Below are 23,555 nucleotides of genomic sequence, written 5' to 3' on the forward strand. Positions count from 1 at the left end.
AATCACCCCAGGGCAGCGGTTTGTGGTCACACGAGGTGAATTCATCCAGGGACCAGGGCCCAGACATGTCTCCACACTGATATTCACGGAGATTATGAGCTAGAGGCAAGACATGCAAAACCCTCTGTTTATGATGGGAGATCAGCTGCAAAGAATAAGGGCTGTTTATGATCAGGAGGCAGTTTAAGCTGAAAACAAATGAGGAACATCAACAAAAGTTATCTTTAACTTCTGTTCTCAATATCTTCCAACTAGCTGGTAGGTACTTACAGATGGGTGCCTCAGCCTTATTCTGAGGATGGACTATCACTGAGTCTCCAATCATCTTCCCACCAGGAAAGATGCCTAGCTGGGATGGAGCTGCAAGACTGGGCCTAGCAGGGGAGCCAGACTGGAGAGCAAGCCGGGTCCTTTTGTAAATGTGGATGATCACATTTTCCACCGTCCACTAGTTTCCTGGGCAATAAGAGTGTCCCCAGTTCACACCTTTTGCAGTCTGCCTGGTACAAGCATTCCAACAGGATGCAAAAACCCAAGATTGCCAATTTCACGTTCCAAGACCTTTAATCCATCGGCAGATGCTTGGCACGTGGCAGGTACTTGACAAATGTTAACTGCTTGCTTTCTTTCTTCATCCTTCACTCTCCCCCCAACTCTCCCCTCCAAATGCTAATCCTCTGACATTCTCTTCATCTCCCAAGAGCACTGCTTTTCCTAAAGGAGCCTGAACGTGTGCGGTCCTCTCCAGCTCTGCTTCCATTCGGGTCGGCAGGCGCCTCGTGAAGGCCCACTACGTGCGGGTTTCCCAGGTCCAGAACGATCTGCATGTTCATTTCCCAACGGCCTGGACTGGAGGCAAGACCTCGTGATGGGAGACAGGATGGGTAGAGCTGTGCGCGCGCTTTCCTCGCCCCCTCTCCTTCACATCGGGCTCTTGGGAAGGGAGCACCGACCTTTCCTTTGCTTTGTCTCCGCTGCAGCCCCGAAGGCTGTCTTCCCAACGCTGGCGCCCCCCTCACACCTGCTGCCCCGCACAGACTCGAGCGACAGGAGAAGCGAGAGGCCCGCCGCGCTCGCGCTGTCCAGGTTTCCCGGCTCTGACCCCTCCTCGCGGGCCTCCCTCCCCGGGGCGTCCCTGGGGACGAGACGCAAGGGGCCACCAGGGCGGCGGGGCACGGTATTCGGTGCAGGTCGGGGCGGCGCCGGCTGTCGGCTGGGCCCAGTGCTCCCGCGTGCCCTCCCGGGAGGCGGATCCCGGGGGCGGGCCGGGCACCGGCCCCGCGCCGCGCAGCCCCCGCGCGCCCGCGCCCCGCGCCCGCCGCCTGGCCGCCCCGCAGGCAGGAGCCCGGCCGGCCGGGAGGTGGTGCTCGCCTCCCCGCGCCCTGGCCCGCGCGTTGCCGGGCAGCGGCTCGGAGGCTCCGAAGGGGGCGGAGCGGTGAGGTCGGCGTGCGGCTGGCGGCCCCTGTCCGTCCGCGGTTCCGGCCCCCGGCCCGCCCCCGCCTCGCCGGCCTCCCTCCGCGCCGGTGCGCGGCGCCCCGTCCCAGCCGCCGCCGCCACAGCGGACGCCCCTCCCGGGCCTGAAAGCGCCGAGCCGCGAGGCCGGGCCGGGGCGCCGGTCGGGACTGCCGGGGGCGCGGCGCCGACGCCGAGGCGCGGCCATGGAAGGGAAGCCCCGCGCCGGGGTCGCGCTGGTCCCGGGGCCGAGCGGCCGCGGGCCTTCCGCCCTCCGCGCCCGCCGCCGCCGCCCGGGGCTGCTGCTCCCCGGCCTCTGGCTGCTGCTGCTTGCCCGGCCGGCCTCGTGCGCCCCAGGTAAGCACCGCGGAGACCCTCCGACGCGACCCTGCCTTCCTTTATTGCTGTTATTTTCAAAATCCTGCTTTCCCCGCCCATCCTCTTTTATTCTCCACCGCTCCCTCGCCCTCCTTTCTTGAGATGCTTTTCCATTCTTCTCGGGCCCAGCAAATACAGGCACGGGGAAAATAAAGAGAAAAAGCAAGCGGATTCCGGCCAATCTTGCTAAAGGTCTGCAAAGCTGTTCTGTTATCCACGGAGTCCGAGGCGGATCTGGTGGCTTCGTCTTACAATGTGCCTTTATTTTTCCTGCAACATCGCAGGCAATGGGATTGTATTTGTGCATGGCCATATGAATGTGGTTACATCAAATTTTTGGAAATAGTTTATTGTCTGGTCGAAGGGGTACATTCGGTGTGTGTGCTTTAAAACAGTATTGTATTACTCTGGGTAACCCTGCGTCCCCCAGATGCAGGCAGCTGGCCGTGTCCCCCAGTGCACGCAGGACACAAAGAACAGTCAAAGAATATCTCTTGGAAAGCGCCCTGGCCATGAATCTTTCCAGGGAAATAGCTATTGCTATTACTTCTGCAAAGGCTTTAGTACAACAGAGTGTGAAAATATTGTGATTCTTGAGTGTCAGGGCATGAAAGGAGTGAGGGTTGTTTTTATAATAGGTGCAGTTTACTGACTGTTCGTAGGCATGGAATTAAGAGGCATGATTTATGAAGAAGCACGTGGGCGGGTTTTGTTGTGGAGGAAATGATTTAATTCATATTGCTTCTCTGAAATGTTTATTTGTCCATCCCGAGCATACACACAGGATGGTCTGGAAACCATCTCTGAGCTGACATGCTGCAAGCCAGTGATTGCCCCAGCTCACACACGCGACCACTTTGGGGGCAGGAAAGGAAAGGTGGAGTGAGCAGTGTGCAGAGCTGAGCAAAGCCAGAGGGTCATGGAAGCAACTCCAGATCCTCCCTTCTCATGGGAGCAGTGCCAGAGGACTGCCAAGTGGCTTTGGAAGGAAATGGAACACGTTTGAAGGTGTCCCTTGGACTTCACTGTCAGAATTATAACCAGTGCCACATAGAGGCTGGTACAAAAAAGCACAGGAAGGGACTTCAGTGATCATAGAATGGAATTGCTCCTCTAACTGAAGAAACTGACACACAGAAGTGACTTGCTCAAGGTCACAGGCTAGTTGGTGCAGGGTCATGACTTTCCCCCTCTCCTTACCGCTCTTGACCTGTGGACTTATACACACCTGAGGCCTCTTCATAGATTTCCCATAGCTGGGAACCCTGCTCAGGGAGCTGCACCACAGCTGGGGCGACAAAATGGGTCTCTTTCAGGCAGTGTACAAAGAATGCAGACAGCTCTGCCTGACCCAGCACCTCAGGTCTCAGTCCTGCCCTCTGCATGTCCTGGCCAGTGTGTCCGGAGGGGAGGAGACCCTGGGCTTTCTGTGAGAAGAGATAATCATGAAGCGTACTCTTGGCTCTGTAGTCACCAAAGAAAGCCCATCTGATGCTGATGGACTCATCTGCTGTGGGACACGCCAAACTAATCCTTCCCATTTACTGAGTGCTTCCTGCATGCCAGGTGCTGCATTTTACATACATAAGCCAATCACATTGTGAGTGAGGCTTCATTATCCCCACTTAACAGATGAGAAAACTAAGGCTTCAGGAGTTGAGGTTAGTTTGACTCCAAACTCTCAGCATGTAACCTCTGTACAGCTTCCGCATGTGAATGTGGCCATCTGGACATGCTGCAGATGTTGTGGACGGTGTAAGTAATTCTTTTGATAAACATAAAATAAATGGAGCTGTTTGGAGTGTCCCTCCATAACTATCTCTTCTTTACAAGTCTGTTCCTGTTTCCCCTTAACCCTCAATACAAATATTCCACCCGGAGACTTGAAATTAACTGTATTTCCACTCTAGAGCTGACATCACAGATGCAGAGGCTTCATCCTTTCACTAATTGGTGTATTGGGCTCTTCTGGTTTGCACAGCTGCTTCTATGCTGCGTCAGAGAATGGGAACTGAAGAAGGGGAGGACATGGTGTGCCTGTCCTCAAGTATCCAGTGGGGATATGTACGAAGCAGTACATAAGTGAGTGCAGACCCTTGCACAGACTCTCCCCAGGCAAGAAAGGCAGCCAGTAAAAGGGCTCCTCAGGGAAGACCTCTTAAAGGTGGTCCCGATCCACTTGAAGGCTGTGAGGAGCCATATGGATAGAGGGTGGCTTCCTAATGTAGGATACCTGAGTGTGGTGAGTGGTGGGTGATCCTGGGGAGATGCTACATTTTAGTTGTTTGGCCCACGTCTTGTCTCTGTGCCACTAGGACCCTCTGGCTCCCAGGCCGAAGTGTTGTATTTTTACCATCAGAGTGGGGCTGGCGGAGGCTCTGCCGAACCCTGCCGTGGTGGTTGTCTTTCTGAAGAGTACATGGTGCTAGGCGGAAAGTGGCATGTCTCACTCCTGCCTTGGCTTTCCTAGGTTAGGCTGCAGTCCCTTCCGTGGCTGCCTGCAGACTGTCTCCTCTTTCCGCAGGATTCTCTTTCCTTGTTAATTTTTGTTAGATGGAGTCCACTTTCCAGTTGGTCCTCTTAGTTCAGTCTTTATTGAAATTTTCATGTTTCATTGATTCTTGTCTATTTCTGTTTCATTCAGCATCTTGACTGTGCTCTTTTTTGTTTGTTCGTTTAAACATTTATAAGTTTGGTCGTAACAGTTCACTGTTGTGGAAACAATTTGTCATCTTTTGGACTTGTTTTTGAACGTAGTGCTCTTAGGATATCCTACTTCCATCCACAATATAAAAAGAAAGAATTGTGCCTCATTTCTTCATCTTATTCAGGGATAAGTCTTTCTTAAAATAATAGTTATTATGAAATTGATAACTTTGGAAATTATTGGAAGGTATAGAAAACAGGTACCCATAATCCCGCAACTTATAGATAACACCGGAAATAGTTTTTTCCTGTAAACAGTTTTGTCTTTCTTTTGTTAACATTAGAAAAAAAGAAAATTGAATTATATGTATTTACTTTTTTCACTCAGTATTTAACTTAAGCATTTCCCTATTCATTAAGCACTGTTTGAAAACAGTTTCTATCCTGATAATTTACTTAATTGTTCTTTTATTATTTCCAGCTTTTTTTGCTGTTATAAATAATGCTATGATGAATAGCTCTGTAGGTAAGGCTTTTCTATATTTCTTCGTGTGTGGGATTTTTAAAAAAAATACATTTCTAGAAGGAAATTTAGAAAGTAATTTAGATCTAAATTTAAATCTGCCAGGCTGGATCTTCGCCTGTTTTGTTCAGTGTGCTGGGTGCCTGATCCGTGCTTAGTAGGTGGTTGTTGAATGAATCAATTTTTTATGTAAAGCTATAACACTGAAATTAACTGGAGCAGTTTACACAACTCACTGTTTCACTTCATCATCACTAGCATTGAATATTTTTAAAATCATTGTTAAATAAATTTGTAACATGTTGCTTTAATTTTTTTATTACTTTTGAGTTGAATATTTTTTGTTTATTTCGTATTTGTAGTCTGTGGATTTTCTGTTTTTGCTTATTTATCTGTTGTGATATACATCTATTAAAGTCTTTATATAGTAAAGATAGCAACCATTTTTTCTCCCTTTTGTTGCATTTTCCCTCTCCTAATGGATTTTCTTTTAAATTTTATATAATTTTGAAATTCCTAAGTTTTGATTATTTTGATTAGCAAAATCTGCCATTTTGTTTTTCTTTTTTTCATTGCGTTTATGCTTAATGGCATGTTACATTTTTATCTTAATGCATTGTGATTAGCATTTTGAGATGAATATTTGTTACACATTCTGAGTGATTTAGTGTCCTATAAACAGAGACTTAGATACATGTTTCAAAGGTGTGAACCCTAGACTCCTACATCAGCGTCCCTTGGGGATGTTGGGGTGCTTGTTAAGAATTTCGATTTCTGGGGCTCACCCTTGACCTACAGTAGAATTTTTGGTGGTCGTAACTGGGAATCTTCCTTTTTAACAAGTTCACAGCTGAGTTTTAGGCACTTCCACCTTTGGGACACTGATCCAGATACCATAAACCTGTAATTGAAAGTTAATGGCATTTTAGGGATATACCACTTAATATCAGGCAATCTGTTCACTATTAGAACAATCAGTTTAAAATCGTGACGTTGAAACTGTTTTTTGTTGTATCTTTTTTGCTTGGTTCTCTTTGGGCTGGGAATCAGAGGGCGTAGAGGACATGATTTTAAATCCTCACCTCCTGGCCACTGGGGAACAGCTGCTGCAGTCTTCGTCAGGAAATGCCTCATTTAATCCTGAAAACAGAACCCAGCCAGGGGTTGTTAAAAGTCACCCGGGACCTGGGAGCCACAGGTTTTCTCTCAGTGCCCTGGGTGCTAGAGGCAGCTAATTACTGTAATTATAATTACACTAGGTTGATTTTCCCAGATAGAAAGATGCTATTCTCACTGATCGAATTTGTTTCCAAGTTGTGCCCACCTACCTTTCATCTGCAACTCACAGCCACATGATTTCTCTTTCATGTGCTAAGGCAGCATGGTTTGTTGGAAAGCACATTGAACTGAGTTAGCAAACCCGAGTGTGCTCTTCTCAGCTGATGACTTGCTGTGTTCCTGTGGGTGGGATACACTGTCCTGTTTTTTTTTCATCATTGTACAGAGGGGTCGCAGAGATTATCTCTAAGTTCCCTTTTAGCTCTTACATTTCAAAGGCCCCTGTTATAGACAGTAACTGTCCTGTTTCTACTGAATGTTGATGAGTGTCACTGTCTCACTGTCCTATAGGTGTTCTAGCCCAGTGACCTACTGAAGACCATTGCATGTAATTTTTCTTTAAAAAAAATCCTCCTCTACTCTTCCCACCTGCATCCCGACCCCCAGGACACATATTTTGCTCTCTCTTGTTCTATCTCTTTGTCTTGTCCGTTTTCCCATCTTTGTTGATAACGCTTTGGGGTAAGCTAGTGCTGTGGCTAGTGCTTTAGGCATTGTCTCCTCATTAGTGAAAATCTAACCTTGCTACTGAAAGTGTGGACCACATACCTGCAGAATCATCATCATCTAGTAACTTGTGAGAAATGCAGAGTCTCAGGTCCCACCCCAAACCTTCTGAATCAAAGCCTGCGTTTTCACGAGACCCCCAAATGACTTTGCACACACACATGAAGTTTGAGAAGCATGGGCCTGAGAGGTACTGCCTCCTGTTCCAAGCTTCTGGGAGTAAGCGGTGTTGGATTGTTAGGGCCTGAGTCAGCCCAGACTATGCTGGAGCTAGTCCAGCTCTTCAGAGACCTTGGGCTCTACCTGCCTTTGGGACTGAGTCACTGTGAATGGTGTATAAGAACCCTATTCCACTTGACCAGGCAACTTCACAACAGAATGATTCTCTCAATCTGCCCTGCTTCATAACCCATTCATGCATTATGGACATTTGGCTGGTTGTTAAGACTCTGAAATGCTACCATACCAGTTGTTAAAGAGCTGCTCTACTGAGCATCCCCCAACCCCCAAGATCTCGCAGCTGAAGGGTTACTGCTCAGCGTAGCAGGAACCTCGGGACTCTGTTCCGAACAGCACCCCTTCCTGTCGGCCAGTGCTCATGCCGCACCTGCTCTTCACACTGTTGAGTATCACAGACATCCGTCATGCACCCAGTCATCCATCCATCCCAGACCCAGTGCTAAAAAAAGTTTAAGTGGATGCGTTTGATGGTAGTTGAAGTGATAGACCTGGATGACCCCACTGAAGGAGAACACATAGAGTTGGAAGAGAAGAAGGTCAAGGACAGAGGCCCAGGAAATTAACATTAAGGACAGAGGAAGAGAAAGAGGAGCCCACAAATGAAAATGACTGTCGTGACAAAATAGTGTTGTGAAAGCTGGGGAGGGGGTGTTTTCATATCAGTCCATCGTGTCCAGTGCTGCTACCCTAAACTCTTTCTCAAAGAGTGGTGGGAGGGCCACCTCATCAGAATCACCTGGGCTCTTGTTAAAAACCCAGACTCATAGTCACGCTAGACCTGCTGAAATAGGTGATGTCTGAGGTCTTGTAGTTTGAAGATATTCAGTAAGCTCCTCACATGATTCTTACGTGTGATGAGGTTTTGAATACTCTGCACCCACTGTGCCCATTTTCTCATGAGCCCCCACATCCTAGATCCCCACTCCCACCCCCGTCATAAATGTCTAAACAAGGAGGAAGTGACGTGACCAGATTTGCCACCTGTAACTTCATTGTGACTTGGGGTCGATGGAGGTTTTTAAAACATGTAATAGACTTGGTCATGTTTATAGGCTTCAAGAAAGAATCAGTAAAGGAAGACTAGAAGTAGCTGAAGGATAATTTGCCCTAGGTGAGGGAGTTCCTGTGGGCAGGCAGGCTCACCATAGGAGGGCTGGGGAGAAATGATATTGGGAGAAGGAATTGAGGGGACTGGTGGAAGGTTGGGAGTGAAGTCTAAGGTGATGGAAGTATGCAATGTTGCCAGTAGGTGTGCGACGCCATTTGTCCCATAGCATCTGACATGTCAAATGTGGCCAGGAAGGTGGCCGGTTGGCTTGAGTCAGAGTTGGTGAAGGCAGGGCAGAGAAGAGCCGGGGGGATTGGAGAGATCTGATCAGACATGGTGGGGATGATGCGGTGTGGAATCTGGGCTGGATGAGGAAGGAAGGGAAGCAGTGGATGGAACAGTGGGCAAAGGACTGAGAAAGGGGGTCCGGATAAGATACCAGAGCAGGGGTGTTAGCAGTGAGGTAGCGGGAGGGCTGGAGGGATTAAGGCTTTAGAAGTGGACCAACTCTGGTTTTGGTCTTGGTTAAGAACCAGGGGTGGGATGGCTATGGGAGTCAGTTGTTGGACTGGAACATGAATGCAGGCTTTGGGTGAATAATCTGTGGATGGTGAATTTGCCGGGAGTGAGGTGAGAGGACCGTGAGCTGGGCACTGAGTCCTTGATGAACGAAGGGAAGTGACCGGATGATGGCCGTGATAGAGGACATGGCTCTTTATTCTGTCCTCCCCCATCACCATTGCCACCAGTGCCGTTCAAGCTCCCATCATATTTTCCCTGGTTACTGACATGGCCTCCATCCAGTTCATCCTCCACCGTAGGCTGGAGGTCCTTTCAGAAACACATCTGGTCACGCCACTTCTTGCTTAAACACTTGGATGGGCTCCCCTTGGTTTTACTGACCCTCCAAGTCCGAGTCGATAGCCTTTGCTCTCAGTACTGGTTTCTGGCGGGGGTGGAAGTGGGGATCTACGATGTGTGGGCTCATGAGAAAATGGACACAGGTGCAGAGTGTTCAAAATGTTGGTGCTGAAAAGGGCCAAAAAGAGAGGGGATGTGAAATGATTTGAAGACTGAGATTCACCCTCCTCTGGCCGAGGGTCAGCAGCAGAGAGGGTGTACTTTGCGGTGACCGGCCAGCAGCTGCAGAGGGCTGACTCGGGCAGTGGTGGCTGCTGTGACCTTTCAAGGAGTGAAGTCAGGCAGTGGGTTAAGGGAAGGGGAAGGGGAAGGGTGGGGGCAAGGCAAGGGGGGGGGCCTCCTGTGCAGGTGAGAAAGTAGGGGCGCATCAGCTGATACGGGTGGGCTGGAGGGGAAGAGAGAGATTGCTGGAAAGGGAGGCAGTGAGGGCAGGAGCCAAGTCTCTCCAGGGTTCGGAGGGGAGGGGAGCCCAGGGCAGGAGACGAGGGATTGACTTCAGAAGGAGGAGAGCGGAGGGAGAAGTAGGAGGTGAGGGATGGGGCGGGGCTGCGCGGGGGGGCGGGGCCTGGCGGTGGAGAGCGGTAGGTGAGACCATCTTCTGAGGTGAGTGTGAGATGGGAGTGGGAGCCGGAGAAAATCCCCCTGGTTTCCAGAGGAGCTTGAGAGGAGGCGAGTGAGTGAATGAACTGCCAGGTGGTGCAGGGGCCCCGCTGAAGGGGAAAGGCCGGTCTGGGTAGTAGGGCAGGCGGCGCTCTCCGCTCGCCTTTCCTGCGGCCCTGACGGCCCTGAGCCTGAGTGAGAATGAGCGGTGACAGCGGTCCTGGGTCAGGGATTGCACGTCTTGGCGGGAGGACGGGGCCCTGGAGGCTCCTCGCTCCCAGTGATTGGCAAGTGTTCACAGCCCCGTGGGGCCGCCGGGAAACTCTCCCTCCTCCTCTCTTTGTTCTCTGGCTCTTGTTCGGGCCGGTGGAAGGAAGCCCTCCTCACCATCGTTCTGGGTGCTCCGAAGTTAATCGACCTGAAGAGCTGCTGTCAACCCTGGGTAAATGCTGCCTGGCAGCCTTCAAAGGGGGAGGCCTCACATACACAGCACAAGCCATCTTCTGCAGCCAGCTTCGAGGGGAACTTGGGCCAAGCGCAGGAGACAGGTGTGAACAGGTGGGAAGCCGCTAGGTGCAGGTGCGGTGCGTGGAGCAGTGGCCGCACACCTGGGAGCTGGCTCCAACGGCAGTCAGGTCCTGCCCCAGTTCTACCGATCTGCCTTTTAAAGGCACGTCTTGGTGACTTGTCTGCACACTAAGGTTTGAGAAGCTCTGTCCAAGGCAGTGTGTTGTTGAGGTTGGGTGCATTTCTGGGATTTCTGGTCATTACATTATGAGTGGGGAGTCTTTAACTGAAAAAATCCAGGTTTCTGGTTGGTTGGGGAAACTGAGGGAAGGAGCAGTAGCAGGTTCAGAACCGGGCTGGTGTCTGGCTGGCCGTGTAACTCAGAGGACTGCTCCTGCTCAGTGCTTTCCCTCAGGGCCTGGGGGAACTTTCGTCCTGTCCTGGGCTGCCCTGCACTGATCTCGCGATGACCACCGAAGATTGCAGACACACCTGGAGGTAGTTGAAGCAAACAGGTGCTAAAACTGAGGCGAAGGTGAAAGCAACCCAAATGTCCATCGGCCGATGAATGGAAAAGCAAAATGCTGTCTCTCCATGCTAGGGGATTATTACTCCTTAAAAAAGAAGGACGTTCTGACACATGCTACTGCGTGGATGATCCTTGACATTAATGCTGAGTGAAATGAGTCACAAAAAGACAAGTACTCCGTGGTTCCACTTATATGCGGCATCTGGAGTTGTCAGAGTCACAGAGACAGAAAGTCAAGTGGTGGCTGCCGGGGGCTGGGAGTAGGGGAAGGGAAGGGGGCTTTAGTGTTTAATGGGTGCAGAGTTTCAGTTTTGCAAGATGAAGAGAGTTCTGGAGGCTGGTTAAACAACAACTGAATATATCAGACACGATTTAGCTGTGAACTCAACAGTGGGTAATATGGTAAGTTGTATGTTATGTGGGGTTTTAAAAATACTACAATTATTAAAAAAAAAAAAAAACTAAAGTGAGGCTGCGTGGAAACAAGCCGGTGGGGTAGCAGAAGTGAATGCTCATCAGAGCTGGGAGCACGGTGGTCTAGGGCAGGGCAGGAGGGACCTCCTCCCACCCCAGCCCACCCCACCTCACCTCACCATCCTTGTGTTGAGAAAGCCGTCTGATGGAGGATAGGATGGGGGCGGGGGCTGGGGGCTGGGGGCTCCGAAGGGGTTGGAGTTTTCACCCTGGGCCTGAATAGAGGCTGGATAGTCTTAAGAATTTATAGAACCAGATTCTTCTTCCTTGCTGTTGGAATTAGGCTTTTAAATATTTTTGTGCATTTTCAGGATTACAATGGCTTTATTTTTTCCCCTGATTATAAAAATGGTATGTGTTCATTGCACTAATTTGTACTTACTGTTCCCTCTGCCTAGAACATTCTTATCTCACATATTATCTACATGGTTTACTACACCCCTTCCTTCAGGTCTCTGCTCACATCTCACATAATCAGAGAGGCCTTCTCTGTTTTAAAGAAACAGCAGCCTCTTCCATAGTTGCTTGCACCTGATCCTGCTTGGTCTGTCTCCACCGTACTTACCACCGTCTTATATGTGTCTGTTTAGTTCCCTGTTTCCCTCCACTAGACAGTAAGCTCCACCAGGCCAGACTTTATCTGTTTTGTTCTGAGTTATCTATTCAGCAAATCTTTCTTGAGTGCAGACATTGCTGGGCCCTTGAGATACATCAGTGAACAAAGTTAGTTGTATGGTGTGTTCCTAGGTGCTAAGTGCTTTGAAGAAATGGGGCAGATAAAGGCTTGGGAGTGAGGAATTGAAGTTTTCATCTGGGTGGGTAGGGAGGCCTCACTGAGGGGGTGACTGCGTTATTAGCTCGGGCCGCCATTAGAAAGTGCCACAAACCCAGTAGGCTGAACAACAGAAGTTTATTGTTGCAAGGTTCTGGAGGCTGGAAGCCCCAGATCGAGGTCTGCAGGGCCTTGCTCTGAAGGCACAGGGGAAGGATCTGTTCAGGCCTCTCTCTTGAATTCTGGTAGTTCCTTGGTGTGTGGCATAGTGACTCCAGTCTTCGTGTGGCCTTCTCCCTGTGTGTGTGCCTGTGTTCAAGTTTCCCCTTTTTCTAAGGACAGTCGTTGGATCAGGGGCCCACCCTCCTCCTGTGAGACTTCATCTTAACTCATTACATCTGTAGTGATCCTATTTCCAAATAAGGTCCCATTCTGAGGTACTCTGGTTTAGGACTCCATCATATGAATTTGGGGGCGGGTCATGGTTCAACAGTGATGTTTACTCTGATTTGAAGGAGGCCGGGGGTAAGCCAGGCAGGTGTTTGGGGGGACAGTGTTCCCTGCACAGGAAGCAGCCAGTTTAAATGTGGGAGTGTGCCTAGTGTTGGGATGGGAAGGAGGCCAGTGGGCCCCAAACAGAGCAGGGGGGAGAGGGGGGAGGCAGCAGGAGCTCAGGTGTGGGAGGAAGTGAGTGTGGGGTCATAGGTCACAGAACTTGTCATTACCCCAGGGAGTTAGAGTTAGCAGAGGAGTGATGTGATGAGGCTTAACACGTAAAATTTATTGCACCTTGAATGAATTCAGATGGTACAGAAAGATGTAAGTTAGAAAGTGAGAATCCCCTGGATCCCCTCACTGAGAGATAACCCCTGTGACCCTTTGGTATTTCTCCTCTCAGACTTTTCTGCCGCGTACAAGCACAGACATGCGAAGGAACTGTGTCGTGTTCTGTGTATTGTTGGCTGACTTGCTTTCTGTTACTTCACACTTTATCATAGAACCTTTATGGTGTCAGGAAATATAGATCCACATCATGATTTTATTCGCTGCTGTGCATGTTCTGTACTTTAACTGGTTCTCTATTGGTGGATAATTATATTGCCTTCAGCTTTTGCTGTGATAAAAAACACTGCCATGAGCATCTTTGTACATCTATCTTTACACACTTTTCTAATTATTTCCTGAGGATAAATTCCCAGAAATAAAAGTGCTGGACTAGGCAGTATTCATATATTAAATTTTGATATTTGCTGCCAAATTGCTCTCTAGAAAGGCTGAAGCAATCAGCATTCTCTCTAGCAATGAATCTGAATGCCAGTTTTGCGTCTACCCTTCCAGAATACAGGCTGTTACCAATCCTTACTACCTTTGCCAAACTCATAGGTAAAAAATATCTCCTTGAAAGTTGCATTTTTTTTGCTTGTTAACTCGGGCCTTTAATCAAGGCCCTCTTTGTGCTTCTTTCCCTGGTTTCCCTTGCAGAAATCTCAGGGCTGACCTGGGAATAATACCCAATAATTCCAGAGTGTTAGCCGTGTGCCAGATAGCGTGGTGGGCACACTCTACGAGGTGGGCACCATTATTGTCCCCGTTTTACAGATGAGGAAAAGAAAGGTTAGAGAGGTCCACAAACTTGCTCAAGGTCACATAACTAGTAAAAGAGTCCTTCTAACCCTGGAGATGTCCTTTGCTCTGGGTCCATGTTAGAGAATGACTCTATATGATCTCCACTGTTGAAATGCCCACTCACAGGCTTTGCTTACTCAGTAGAGTGAGCTCTGTGGGACCAGAGCTGCAGTCAGAGTCATCTGTGGCCCCTGAGCAGCCCCCTGCCTGTGTCAGAAGTCCTGGCTGTGAGGGCACGTCGGAAGCCCAGCACGTAGAGAAAGGTACTCACCAAATACTGGTTAAGAGAAATGAAGGAAACAGGCTTTTGAAAGTTACACTATTATGTGAAGGTGCCATTTTTTTTTTTATTTAAGCAGATTAAAAATGAAAAATTTTAAGAACAGAAGATTTCAGAAAGTTAAAATTCATGTTCTGAACCCATATTCCATGTCCTCCAGCACAGAGATAGTATTTTTCTTAATACCAAGTGACATTTTCTTATTGCATTTCCTCTCTTACTGTGTCCCGGATCACATCCTTGTGGTTTTGATAATATTTCTACTTTGTTTCAACTATACTGTTTTTCTGTGGTTTGTTTCTGACAACAGAGTGTGTGGTTGTAATGCATCCTCTTTGTTAATAAATTGGTGTATACCGCCGGTTTAAAATCAATTTCTTATTAACTTTGAAATTTTGGTGGGAAAAAGTCGATGCCTTAAAATAAATACCTTGTTTGAAACCCAACCAGTGTACCAAGCTGTCCTGCTTCTATTGTTTTATACGCCCCTTGAGTCTTTTTAGTTCATAAAGCACAGTGTATTGACACCTTGAGTTCTTGCTTGGATCTGGTGTTAAAGTTTAACCTTTTAAATAATTTTCAGAAGTCCTGGGCCTGAAACTGTTCTGTATTCTTTAAAGTACTATATATATATATATATATATATTTTTTTTTTTTTGATGGGGGAGGTAATTAGGTTGGTTGGTTGGTTGACTGATTGATTGATTTTCAATGGAGTTACTAGGGACTGAACGCAGGACCTCATGCATGCTAAGCACGCCCTCTACCACTGAGCTGTACCCTCCCTGCATTGCTCTGTATTATTTAAATCAGAATTTATTTTGACTTTGCTCAATTTATAACCTTGAAGTTCCTCTTCCCCCTCTTCCAGTTTAAGGTTCAGCTCCCCACGAGCATGAAACCACATGCACTTGTAGAATAGGTGTTTTGTCAGTCGGGATAAATGAGTTGTGCAGCAGAAACAGCCCCCAAGTCTCAGTGGTTTTCATCTTGTGGCTTCTGACTCCCCCGTGCTGATCTTTGTCTTTCTCTCTTTCCAGCACCTTTTGAATTTTGTCTGGTTCTAGAAATTTTGCTTTCTTAATTCCTGTGTTTTCTTCTTCTATCTTTGTGTCAGGTTTTCCAGCGCTGGAATGCATATCTGCAGGTAGACCAGTTGTACGAAGATCCCATTCATTCATTCATTCATTCATTCATTCATTCATTCCTGCATGCATTATTCAGCTAACATTTTTTGAGCACTCACTGCCACTTGCTGAGCATGATGTTAGATGTGAGGATACTGAGATAAATATGGCAGTCAGTCATGGCCCTCAAGAAACTCAATCCAGTTAGTCTTATACATAAATAACCACCCAGCAGTGTGCTAAGTGCTATGAGAGAGGACCTCAGTGGTGATGCAAAGTCAGTACTTGGTGGTAAATGTAGGATCGAAGAACTGTGTGGGATAGTTTGTTTTAAGATGGGATGTAAAATGGAGCATTCTTTTAGAGCTGAAGGGGAGCATTGCTTTAGTTACCTGTTGCTGGATAGCAAATCACCCCAACATGGAATGGCTTAAAACAGTAATGATACATTATTTCTCATGATTCTATGGATCCAGAATTTGGACAGGGCTCAGATGGGTGATTCGTCTGCCCCATGCAGCCTTGACTGAGGTCACTCACTTGGCTGCATGTGGTTGGTACCAGGACTGGGCTGGAAGGTCCAAGAGGGTTTCACTCACATGTCTAGTATCTTAGTGCTCTTCCCCATACCCTCCCTTGCTCTTCTCATGTCTTTGGCTTCCGCAAAACATAGTGGTCTCAGGGTAGTAAGACTTCAAATTTGGCAGCAGGCCTCCAAGAGGGAAGAAGCAGAAGCTGACAGTTCTTTTAAGATCCTGGACCTAGAATTTCCCCAAAGAAGCAACCAGAATGTTGCCTCTGCTGCATTCTGTTGGTCAGAACAAGTCACAAGGCCAGCCCAGATTCAAGGGTCAGGAGGGAATAGGAGCTATTTTGCAGGTGAGACAACTGATCTACAGGAGATGAAGTAGCTCACCGTAGACCAACCAGCTAGAAACTGGGAGAAGAGGGGTTCAAACTCCAGTGCATTCTCAGGCAGGAAGAATGGTGCCTCTTCCATTGAGGCAGGTGGGATGGAGGGAGTGGGTGCAGGTGACGGGTGGGACGATGATGCTGTTGAGGAACTTAATGTCCAGTTGCTTTTTCTTTTAATCTTAAAATTTTTTTGTGTGTTTTTTTGGGGGGGTAATTGGGTTTATTTGTTTATTATTATCTTATTGGACATACTGGGGATCAAACCCATGACCTCGTGCATGCTAGGCACACACTCTATCACTGAACTGGACTACCCCCTCTCCAGCCTCTTTTTGCTTTTTGATGGTGAGATAGTCATCATTCAGTGCGATGGGGCAGGAGCAGGTTGGGCTTCGTGCAAAAGGTGGTTTATGATCGTCGTATCCGTGGATCACAGCAGAAGGAGTAAAGCAGGAAGCTGTGAAGTGTTGTGAGTGGTTGAGGTGAGTGGAGATGAGGCTGGTCTGTGAACAGCAGCACCCTCCCCTGGTCCCCTTGGTGGGGGTTTCTGCAGCAGGCTTGTCAGGGAGAAAAGGCGCGTTGTGGGACTGATCCCCGAGTGGCTCTTCCAGCTCATGGTAGCAGGATAACAGATCTCTCTTCTCTCCAGCTGCTGTGAGTGCCCGTCTCACAAGATTTCCCGAGTAGCTCTCAAAAAGCAGCATTTCCATCATAGATTTGAAAAAAAAATCTCCCTACATTGACACTACAGGTGTGTTTTGACCTGTAATTGGGTGCCTCTTTCATGTACCCTTCAAGTCCAAACATCAAGTCTTCAGACAGCTCCTAGGACAACTAAGAATGGGATTTCATCCACCTTCTTTGCCCCCAGAAGAGACTCACTATTTTTGGTGGGCATTGGCTGTCCCCCAGCTCACAGGGAGGAAGTGGGAGAGGGCCCCTGCTCTTCAAGCTGTGATGATGGCCCGAATGGTTATGAGGGTTTTGAGGGAGAGGCTGCCCTGTGTGTCCGTCCATCTCTTTGACTGGCCTGTATTGCATGGGGTCTGCAGTTGCCCAGCACTCTGATCGTTTATGTTCTTGGAGACTTTGAGCTATAGGAGTATATCTCCGTAACAGTCTCATCTCTTTGGAAAATCCAGAAGGCACCGCCACATGTCTTTCTAGTCCCACGGGACCTTAGAAAGCACTTCCTGAGAGAAGCATATTCCATCCGGAAGGAACAGCTTTAACTCTAGATAAACTCCTGTGACGTGCCGGCCACTGCAGCCTGGGCTGCAGCCTGGGCTCCAGCCTGGGTATCGGGGAGGTTCAGCCTGCTGCTGGGATGGGAAACATTTTAGTGTGTGTTTTCTGACGCATGATTTGCACTCTGTCCTATGCTTTGGAGTTCCAAGAGTCCATTCTGTTTCTCCTGAACCTCGTAGCCCCGTGAGCCTTTGACCAGTTGAGGCTGGGACATCACTCTAAGTCCTGCTTTGATTCAGCCTGTCTTAGATTAACTTTTTAAGCCTCTATCCAGACCAGATCATATCCATGTCAGGGAACTGGCAGTCTTTCCTATCTTAGTCCTTGAGTCCTGAGCACTGACCTGATACAACACAGCCATGACATTTGGAGTTGAAAAGTGTTCATCCTTGAGGGTTTAAAGACAGATCATGTCTGGTTCAGAGGCACAGTTCCCTACACAATTGCTCTGTCATCATACATCCTTTGACCCTGCAGTTCATCTCTTAGGAATTTACCAAGTTATAATTCTTTGACAGTAACATTTACATAATTTTATAAAGAAGTTTGCTAATGGATCCTCTAATTAAGGACAAAATGTTTCTAGTTGAACATAAATTTAAATAAATCTTATTTTGTAGCCAGACATTCAAAACATGTTTCATGCTGAAATAATTGAAAACGAATGCCAAGGTGAAAGCGATCATAACAATGATTGCGTTTTCTCTGTTTATAAAGTCTGGGTTCTAATTGCAGGCTTTTTTTGGGAAATAAATACAAAGACCCTTTGCGCTGTGCAGTTTGGGCTTCTCCACCACACACGCTCACTCCCTGTTTTCCACACTGGACACAAATCCCATAGGGCCCAATGTGGTGTCTCGCACCAGTAGGTGAGTGAGTGAATGGATGGCTCAGCGGTGCTTTTTCTAGCTGTTTCCAGTCATGCTTTCTGGTAGTCTTTTAGTTTTGATGGTAGGTTAATTGCCAAGAGGGAATAAATGAAAGTACGCCAGATTTTTATAATACAACTCATGTTGTTTGGTTAAAAAATTATGCATTAGAACTTTTGGCCATAGTGCAAAAACACATCTGTGTTTCTCTAATAGTGTGACTTGTATGGCTTCCGGGACAGGAACCGGTTCTGTGCTGTGCCACACTGTTCAGGTCAGACTGGGTTGTTGCTGAGTGATCCAGAAGTGTCTGCCGTCCCCATTAGTTAGGGGTTGTTAGGCAGAAACTGGTCGTGTTGGACCTGGGGAGGAAGAGTAGTGGGTGGGACACTGGGGCAGCAATCAGCTGAACCCGGGACAGAGAAATAGTTTTAAAAATAATCCCAGGCAAAGCCGTTGTCATGGAAAGTATGTGACAGGCTGTAAAATAGTTGCTGAATCATAGAACTTTACAGCTGGGAAGTTGTATAAATATTCATATATATGTCAGTTTCTACTTCTGTGGCCCTGGCAAGATGCCCCAGGGTGTGTACCTTCCAGACCCAGGCTTTCAGAGTCCGAGACTGTTCCTTTAGGGTATTGCCAACAAGGTGAATTTCAACCTTTATTATTATTCTGTTCAAGATTCAGATTCTGGAGGGAGAGCCTGGGGCTTGGGCTATCCCTTGGCCACGAAGGAATGGGCATCTTGGTACAGGGAGTGTTCCGCAAAGCAAGACTGGGGGAGCGGGCGCCAGGCAGGCTGAAACTGCAGATGTCCACTCCTGTGGCCCATGTGTGCGTCACATGCCCACTTATGCTCAGCACGTTCTTTTTTCAATTGAAATATAGTCAGTTTACAATGTTGGGTCAATTTCTGGTGTACAGCATAGTGATTCAGTTATACACGTATATATATTCCTTTTCATATTCTTTTTCATTATAGACTATTACAAGATATTGAATATAGTACCTTGTGCTATACAGTAGGACCTTGTTGTTTATCTGTTTTTATATATATAGTAGTGTATATCTGCAAATCACCAACTCCCAATTTATCCCTTCACCACCCCCTCCCGTCCCCCCTGGTAACCATAAGTTTGATTTCTATGTGAGTCTGTTTCAGTTTTGTAAATAAATTCATTTGTGTCATTTTTTTAGATTCCCCATATAGTGGTATCATACGGTATTTTTCTTTCTCTTTCTGGCTTACTTCACTTAGAATGACGATCTTCAGGTCCATCCATGTTGCTGCAAATGGCATTATTTTATTATTTTCTATGGCTGAGTAGTAGTCCATTGTATAAATATACCACAGCTTTTTTATCCAATCTTCTGTTGATGGACATTTAGGTTGTTTCCATGTCTTGGCTATTGTAAATAGTGCTGCTATGAACATTGGGGTGCATGTATCTTTTCTAATTAGAGTTTCCTTTGAATATATGCTGAGGAGTGTGATTGCTAGATCATAGAATAAGTCTATTTTTAGTCTTTTAGGGAATTTCCATACTGTTTTCCATAATGGCTGCACCAAACTACATTCCCACCAATAGTGTAGACGGGTTCCCTTTTCTCCACACCCTCTCCAGCATTTATCGTCCATGGACTTTTTTAATGATGGCCATTCTGACTGGTGTGAGGCAATATCTCATTGTAGTTTTGATTTGCATTTCTCTGATAATTAGTGATATTGAGCATTTTTTCATGTGCCTTTTGGCCATCTATATGTCTTCATTAGAGAAATGTTTGTTTAGGTCTTCTGCCTGTTTTTTGATTGGGTTTTTTGTTGTTGTTGTTGAGTTGTATGAGCTGTTTTTATATTCTGGAAGTTAAGTCCTTGTCCGTCACATTGATTGCAAACATTTTCTCCTGTTCCATAGGATGTTGTTTCACTTTGTTTATAGTTTTCCTTCACTGTGCAAAAGCTTATAAGTTCAATTAGATCCCATTTGTTTATGTTTGCTTTTATTTCTACTGCCTTGACAGACTGCCCTAGGAGAACATTGCTAAGATTTATGTCAGAGAATGTGTTGCCTATGTTTTCTTCTAGGAAGTTTATAGTGTTGTCTTTTTTTTTTTTTTTTTTAATTCAGGCACTAGGGATTGAACCCAGGACCTCATGCATGCTAAGCATGCGCTCTACCACTGATCTATACTCCACCCCCCTGTAGTGTCTTGTCTTAAGCCATTTTGAGTTTATTTTTGTGTGTGGTGTGAGGGAGTGTTCTAACTTCATTGATGTACATGCAGCTGTTCAGCTTTCCCAACACCACTTGCCAAAGAGGCTGTCTTTTCTCCATTGTATATTCTTGCCTCCTTTGTCAAAGATTAATTGACCATAGGTGTGTGGGTTTATTTCTGGGCTCTCTATTGTGTTCCATGGGTCCACATGTCTATTTTTGTCAGCATATCTTTTCACCTGTACACACACACATACAGATAAACATGTACTCCAGAGGAAGACACTCAGGCAGAGATGAAGAAAGACAAATATGTATTAACAGACATTTTCACAAATACAAAATACATGAAGACACGTGAGTACATAAAGAAGCATCATGTGTGCAAGTGTATAGGTTAATAGCAGTACATACAAGGAGATAGACAGACCGACAAGACAGAGATGGAAATACAGACACACTTGTGAGTACATGCCCATAGCAAAGTGGCTGGGTGCTCGGAGAGAACCTGGGGAAGGAAGGCTGAATGGTAGAGCGTGGGTAAGGGAGAGAGTGGAGGGACAGTGGAGATAAGGAGGGGACAGCAAGTGATATGGGATGTGAATGGGGTCTAGAGTTACATGCAAGAACAGGATAGTTGGCTGAAGTTTAACAGTTGACTTCGGCTTCTGCTTGTCTTTTCCTTTATGGGCCTCTTGGCTCTCTTCCTTGTTGGCGTGTTCACTAAATTCATTTGGTCAGAAGGGCAATGTGATGCCACAGATGGCAGTGTCCCTGGTTTGTTCAATCTTCGTTTTTCTCAATCTGAGTATTTTAGTGGAACAGTCAACACCCCTCCCCTCTTTCCTGCCTTGCCTCTCCACCGCACCACTCCGGCTGTATGGTCATTCCCCACAAGGGGAAGAGTGTTGAGTTCTTTTATGTCTCAGTGCCTTTGCACATGCCATCCCTCTGCTATGGCTTCTGCTAGAATGTTCTTTCCCTTCCTCATTTGCCTGATTCTCCTCTCCCCTCAAAATCTCAGAACAGATATCACTCCTTCAGGAAGCCTTCCAGAAACCCCAGACTGGTTTAGACACCATTGATCCACATGCACCCTTATGATAGCACTGACCGCTCTGTGCAATATTTGTTTCTAACTAGATAGGAAGCTTCTCGAGGGTAGAAAAGTGATGCATTACTTGGCTTTGTGTCCTCACCACCTAGGACCACGCCTGGCCCTCAGTAAGGTTTGTTGACTACTCAAATGAATGATTGAAGAAAGGGATGATCCTGTCAATGAATGACTGGATAGATAAATGATTATATGAATGATTGAATGAACCAGAATAACGACTCAGTGAATCCCATACCGTGGACTCCTCAGCCTCTTCATAAAGCTAAACTTCTTTTCTCTTTCGTTGCCACATGTCTGCTCCCTCCTCCTGATTCCTAACTCAGAACTCCTTTTCACATCCTCTTTTCTTTCTTGAAGATTTTAATCAGTGTCCTGGCTTCAGGAGTCACCTCCATAAACTTGAGCCTCAAAACTGAGTCTTTGTCCCAGACCTAGTCCTTGAACTTAAACCCCCGTGGATGATTAAATGTCATTTTAATGTCCATTCTGTCAATATCCAAGTTTCCTACATATCATTGATTCCTTCTGTCTTAGGGTAAGAAAAGTTTCCTTGTCTCTGATTATAAATAATACTCTATTTTATATATTCTTTAGAAAGTGTGGAGATATATTTAGAAGAAAATAAACGCCTTTATTTTTACCACCTAATAATAACCACAGCATTTCATGAACAGTTTGATATGTGTATTTCTCATCTTTTAGAAAAATGTGCATACAGGTATATGTAATAGACTTTTCATAAAATAGGATCAAACGATCTGTATAATTTTCCATATTGCAATTTTCATTTTCTTGTAAACATTTTCCACACTATAACATATTCTTTAAAATATTTTTAGATGGATGTATAGCTGCATCCATCCTTTGTAGAGCAAAATTGTTTCCAGCCATTCTTAGTTTGGTATCTTTGTTGGTACATCCTTGCCATCCTATACAAGGCTGTGAAGAAATTCTTTATATGTAGACCTCTGAGCTTCTGCATATTTCTTTTAGGATGAGTTTATAGAAGGAGAGTAACGGGTCAAAAAAGTAATAACCCTGTGTGTGTGTGTGTGTGTGTGTGTGTGTGTGTAAACCAGAATGCTTTTCAGAATAACTATTCCAAAATACGCCCTCTGTTTTGGGATTTTAGAAACATATTTATAGTTCATATACTTCAGCAATTTTCTTGAAAGAGAATACCTGGCCAGGACTATTGTTTCTTCCCAGCCGTGTTGTCTGGTTATCTTCTTTTCATCTCATTGTAAACAGGTGTTCACCCATAAAGGGGTCACTACCCTCTGCACACCCTCCAAGGTCCAGAGCCCAGGAGTCAGAAGGTGTTCCGCACTGGGAATCTTGGTCACACCGGGCATGTGAGCAGCCAGCACAGTTATTTCCTGAGGGACTGATGGTGTGATCTGGGGATGAAAGGGTGGGAGCTGGGGGAACACAGGCTCTTTTCTGGAGCGTCTGCTCTGCTCATCCTTCAGAGCCCAGGCCAGTCCGTCTGTCCTTTGTTACATAAGCCCCTCTTTCTTAGCCCTCCTTTGTGCCACAGCTGTGTTCATCGTCTCTATTTGACTGTTCCCACCATGTCTTACAGTGATTGATCGATTGGCATTGTGGTGAAAATACCTCTGGTTGACCCTGTAGCCACTGTTCAGTGTGTGGTTTTTTCAGGGTATGAAGTACCTTCCCACTGCTGGGCAGCCATCACCACTGTCCCTCTCCAGAACGGCTCAACCTCTCACATGGAAACTCTCACAGTGACTTAACGTTTAATTCTCTTTACTACCAGACTAGGAGCATCTCAGGGTCGGGGCAGGGTCTCCAGATCCCAGAGGTCTGGTGCTGTCACCGGCATGTGGGAAGGGTCCATCAGTGTCTGTATGAGGACATGAAGGAACCGCGTGAGGGCGCTTCAGCGGAGGGCCGCAGGTGCGGTGACCTAGTAGGTCCCGGCTGGTCTGTTCAGGGGTCTTTCCTCTTGTTCCCCGTGGTGCCGTCAGCCTCTCGGGCGTCGCGGATCCAATGCTTCCTGACTCTGCTCTCTCCCTGTTCTGCCCTTGGTCGCTGGACCTGCCTTCCAGGTGCTCCTTGCATCTGCTGCTGCTTTGCTTTCCCTGCTCCCGTGTAGCCCCCATCACCTGCCCCTGACACTGCTCCGTGAGTCTTCCTATCGTTCTTGCTTAATGCCACCTTCCCCTGAGGCTTCAGTAGCTCTGCGAGGTCCAGAT

The 23,555-nt window shown here is 46.9% G+C and overlaps 1 protein-coding gene across 2 annotated transcripts in view; it reads left to right on the forward strand.

The window, feature by feature from the left end:
- Positions 1 to 1,628: 1,628 nt before the first annotated feature.
- Positions 1,629 to 23,555, forward strand: part of KIAA1549 (KIAA1549 ortholog) — a 115,366-nt gene continuing 93,439 nt past the window's right edge. Inside the window, exon 1 of one of the 2 annotated variants that reach the window (XM_031454529.2) lies at positions 1,629 to 1,809. In XM_031454529.2, the coding sequence (XP_031310389.2) occupies positions 1,659 to 1,809 (151 nt within the window). In that variant the 5' untranslated portion in view covers positions 1,629 to 1,658. Of the gene's footprint in view, positions 1,810 to 2,515; positions 4,073 to 23,555 lie in introns of those variants that run through there. The other variant, XM_064487326.1, reaches the window with a different exon arrangement.

The sequence above is a fragment of the Camelus dromedarius genome, chromosome 7 (genome assembly GCF_036321535.1).
Source record: "Camelus dromedarius isolate mCamDro1 chromosome 7, mCamDro1.pat, whole genome shotgun sequence".
NCBI lineage: Eukaryota > Metazoa > Chordata > Mammalia > Artiodactyla > Camelidae > Camelus > Camelus dromedarius.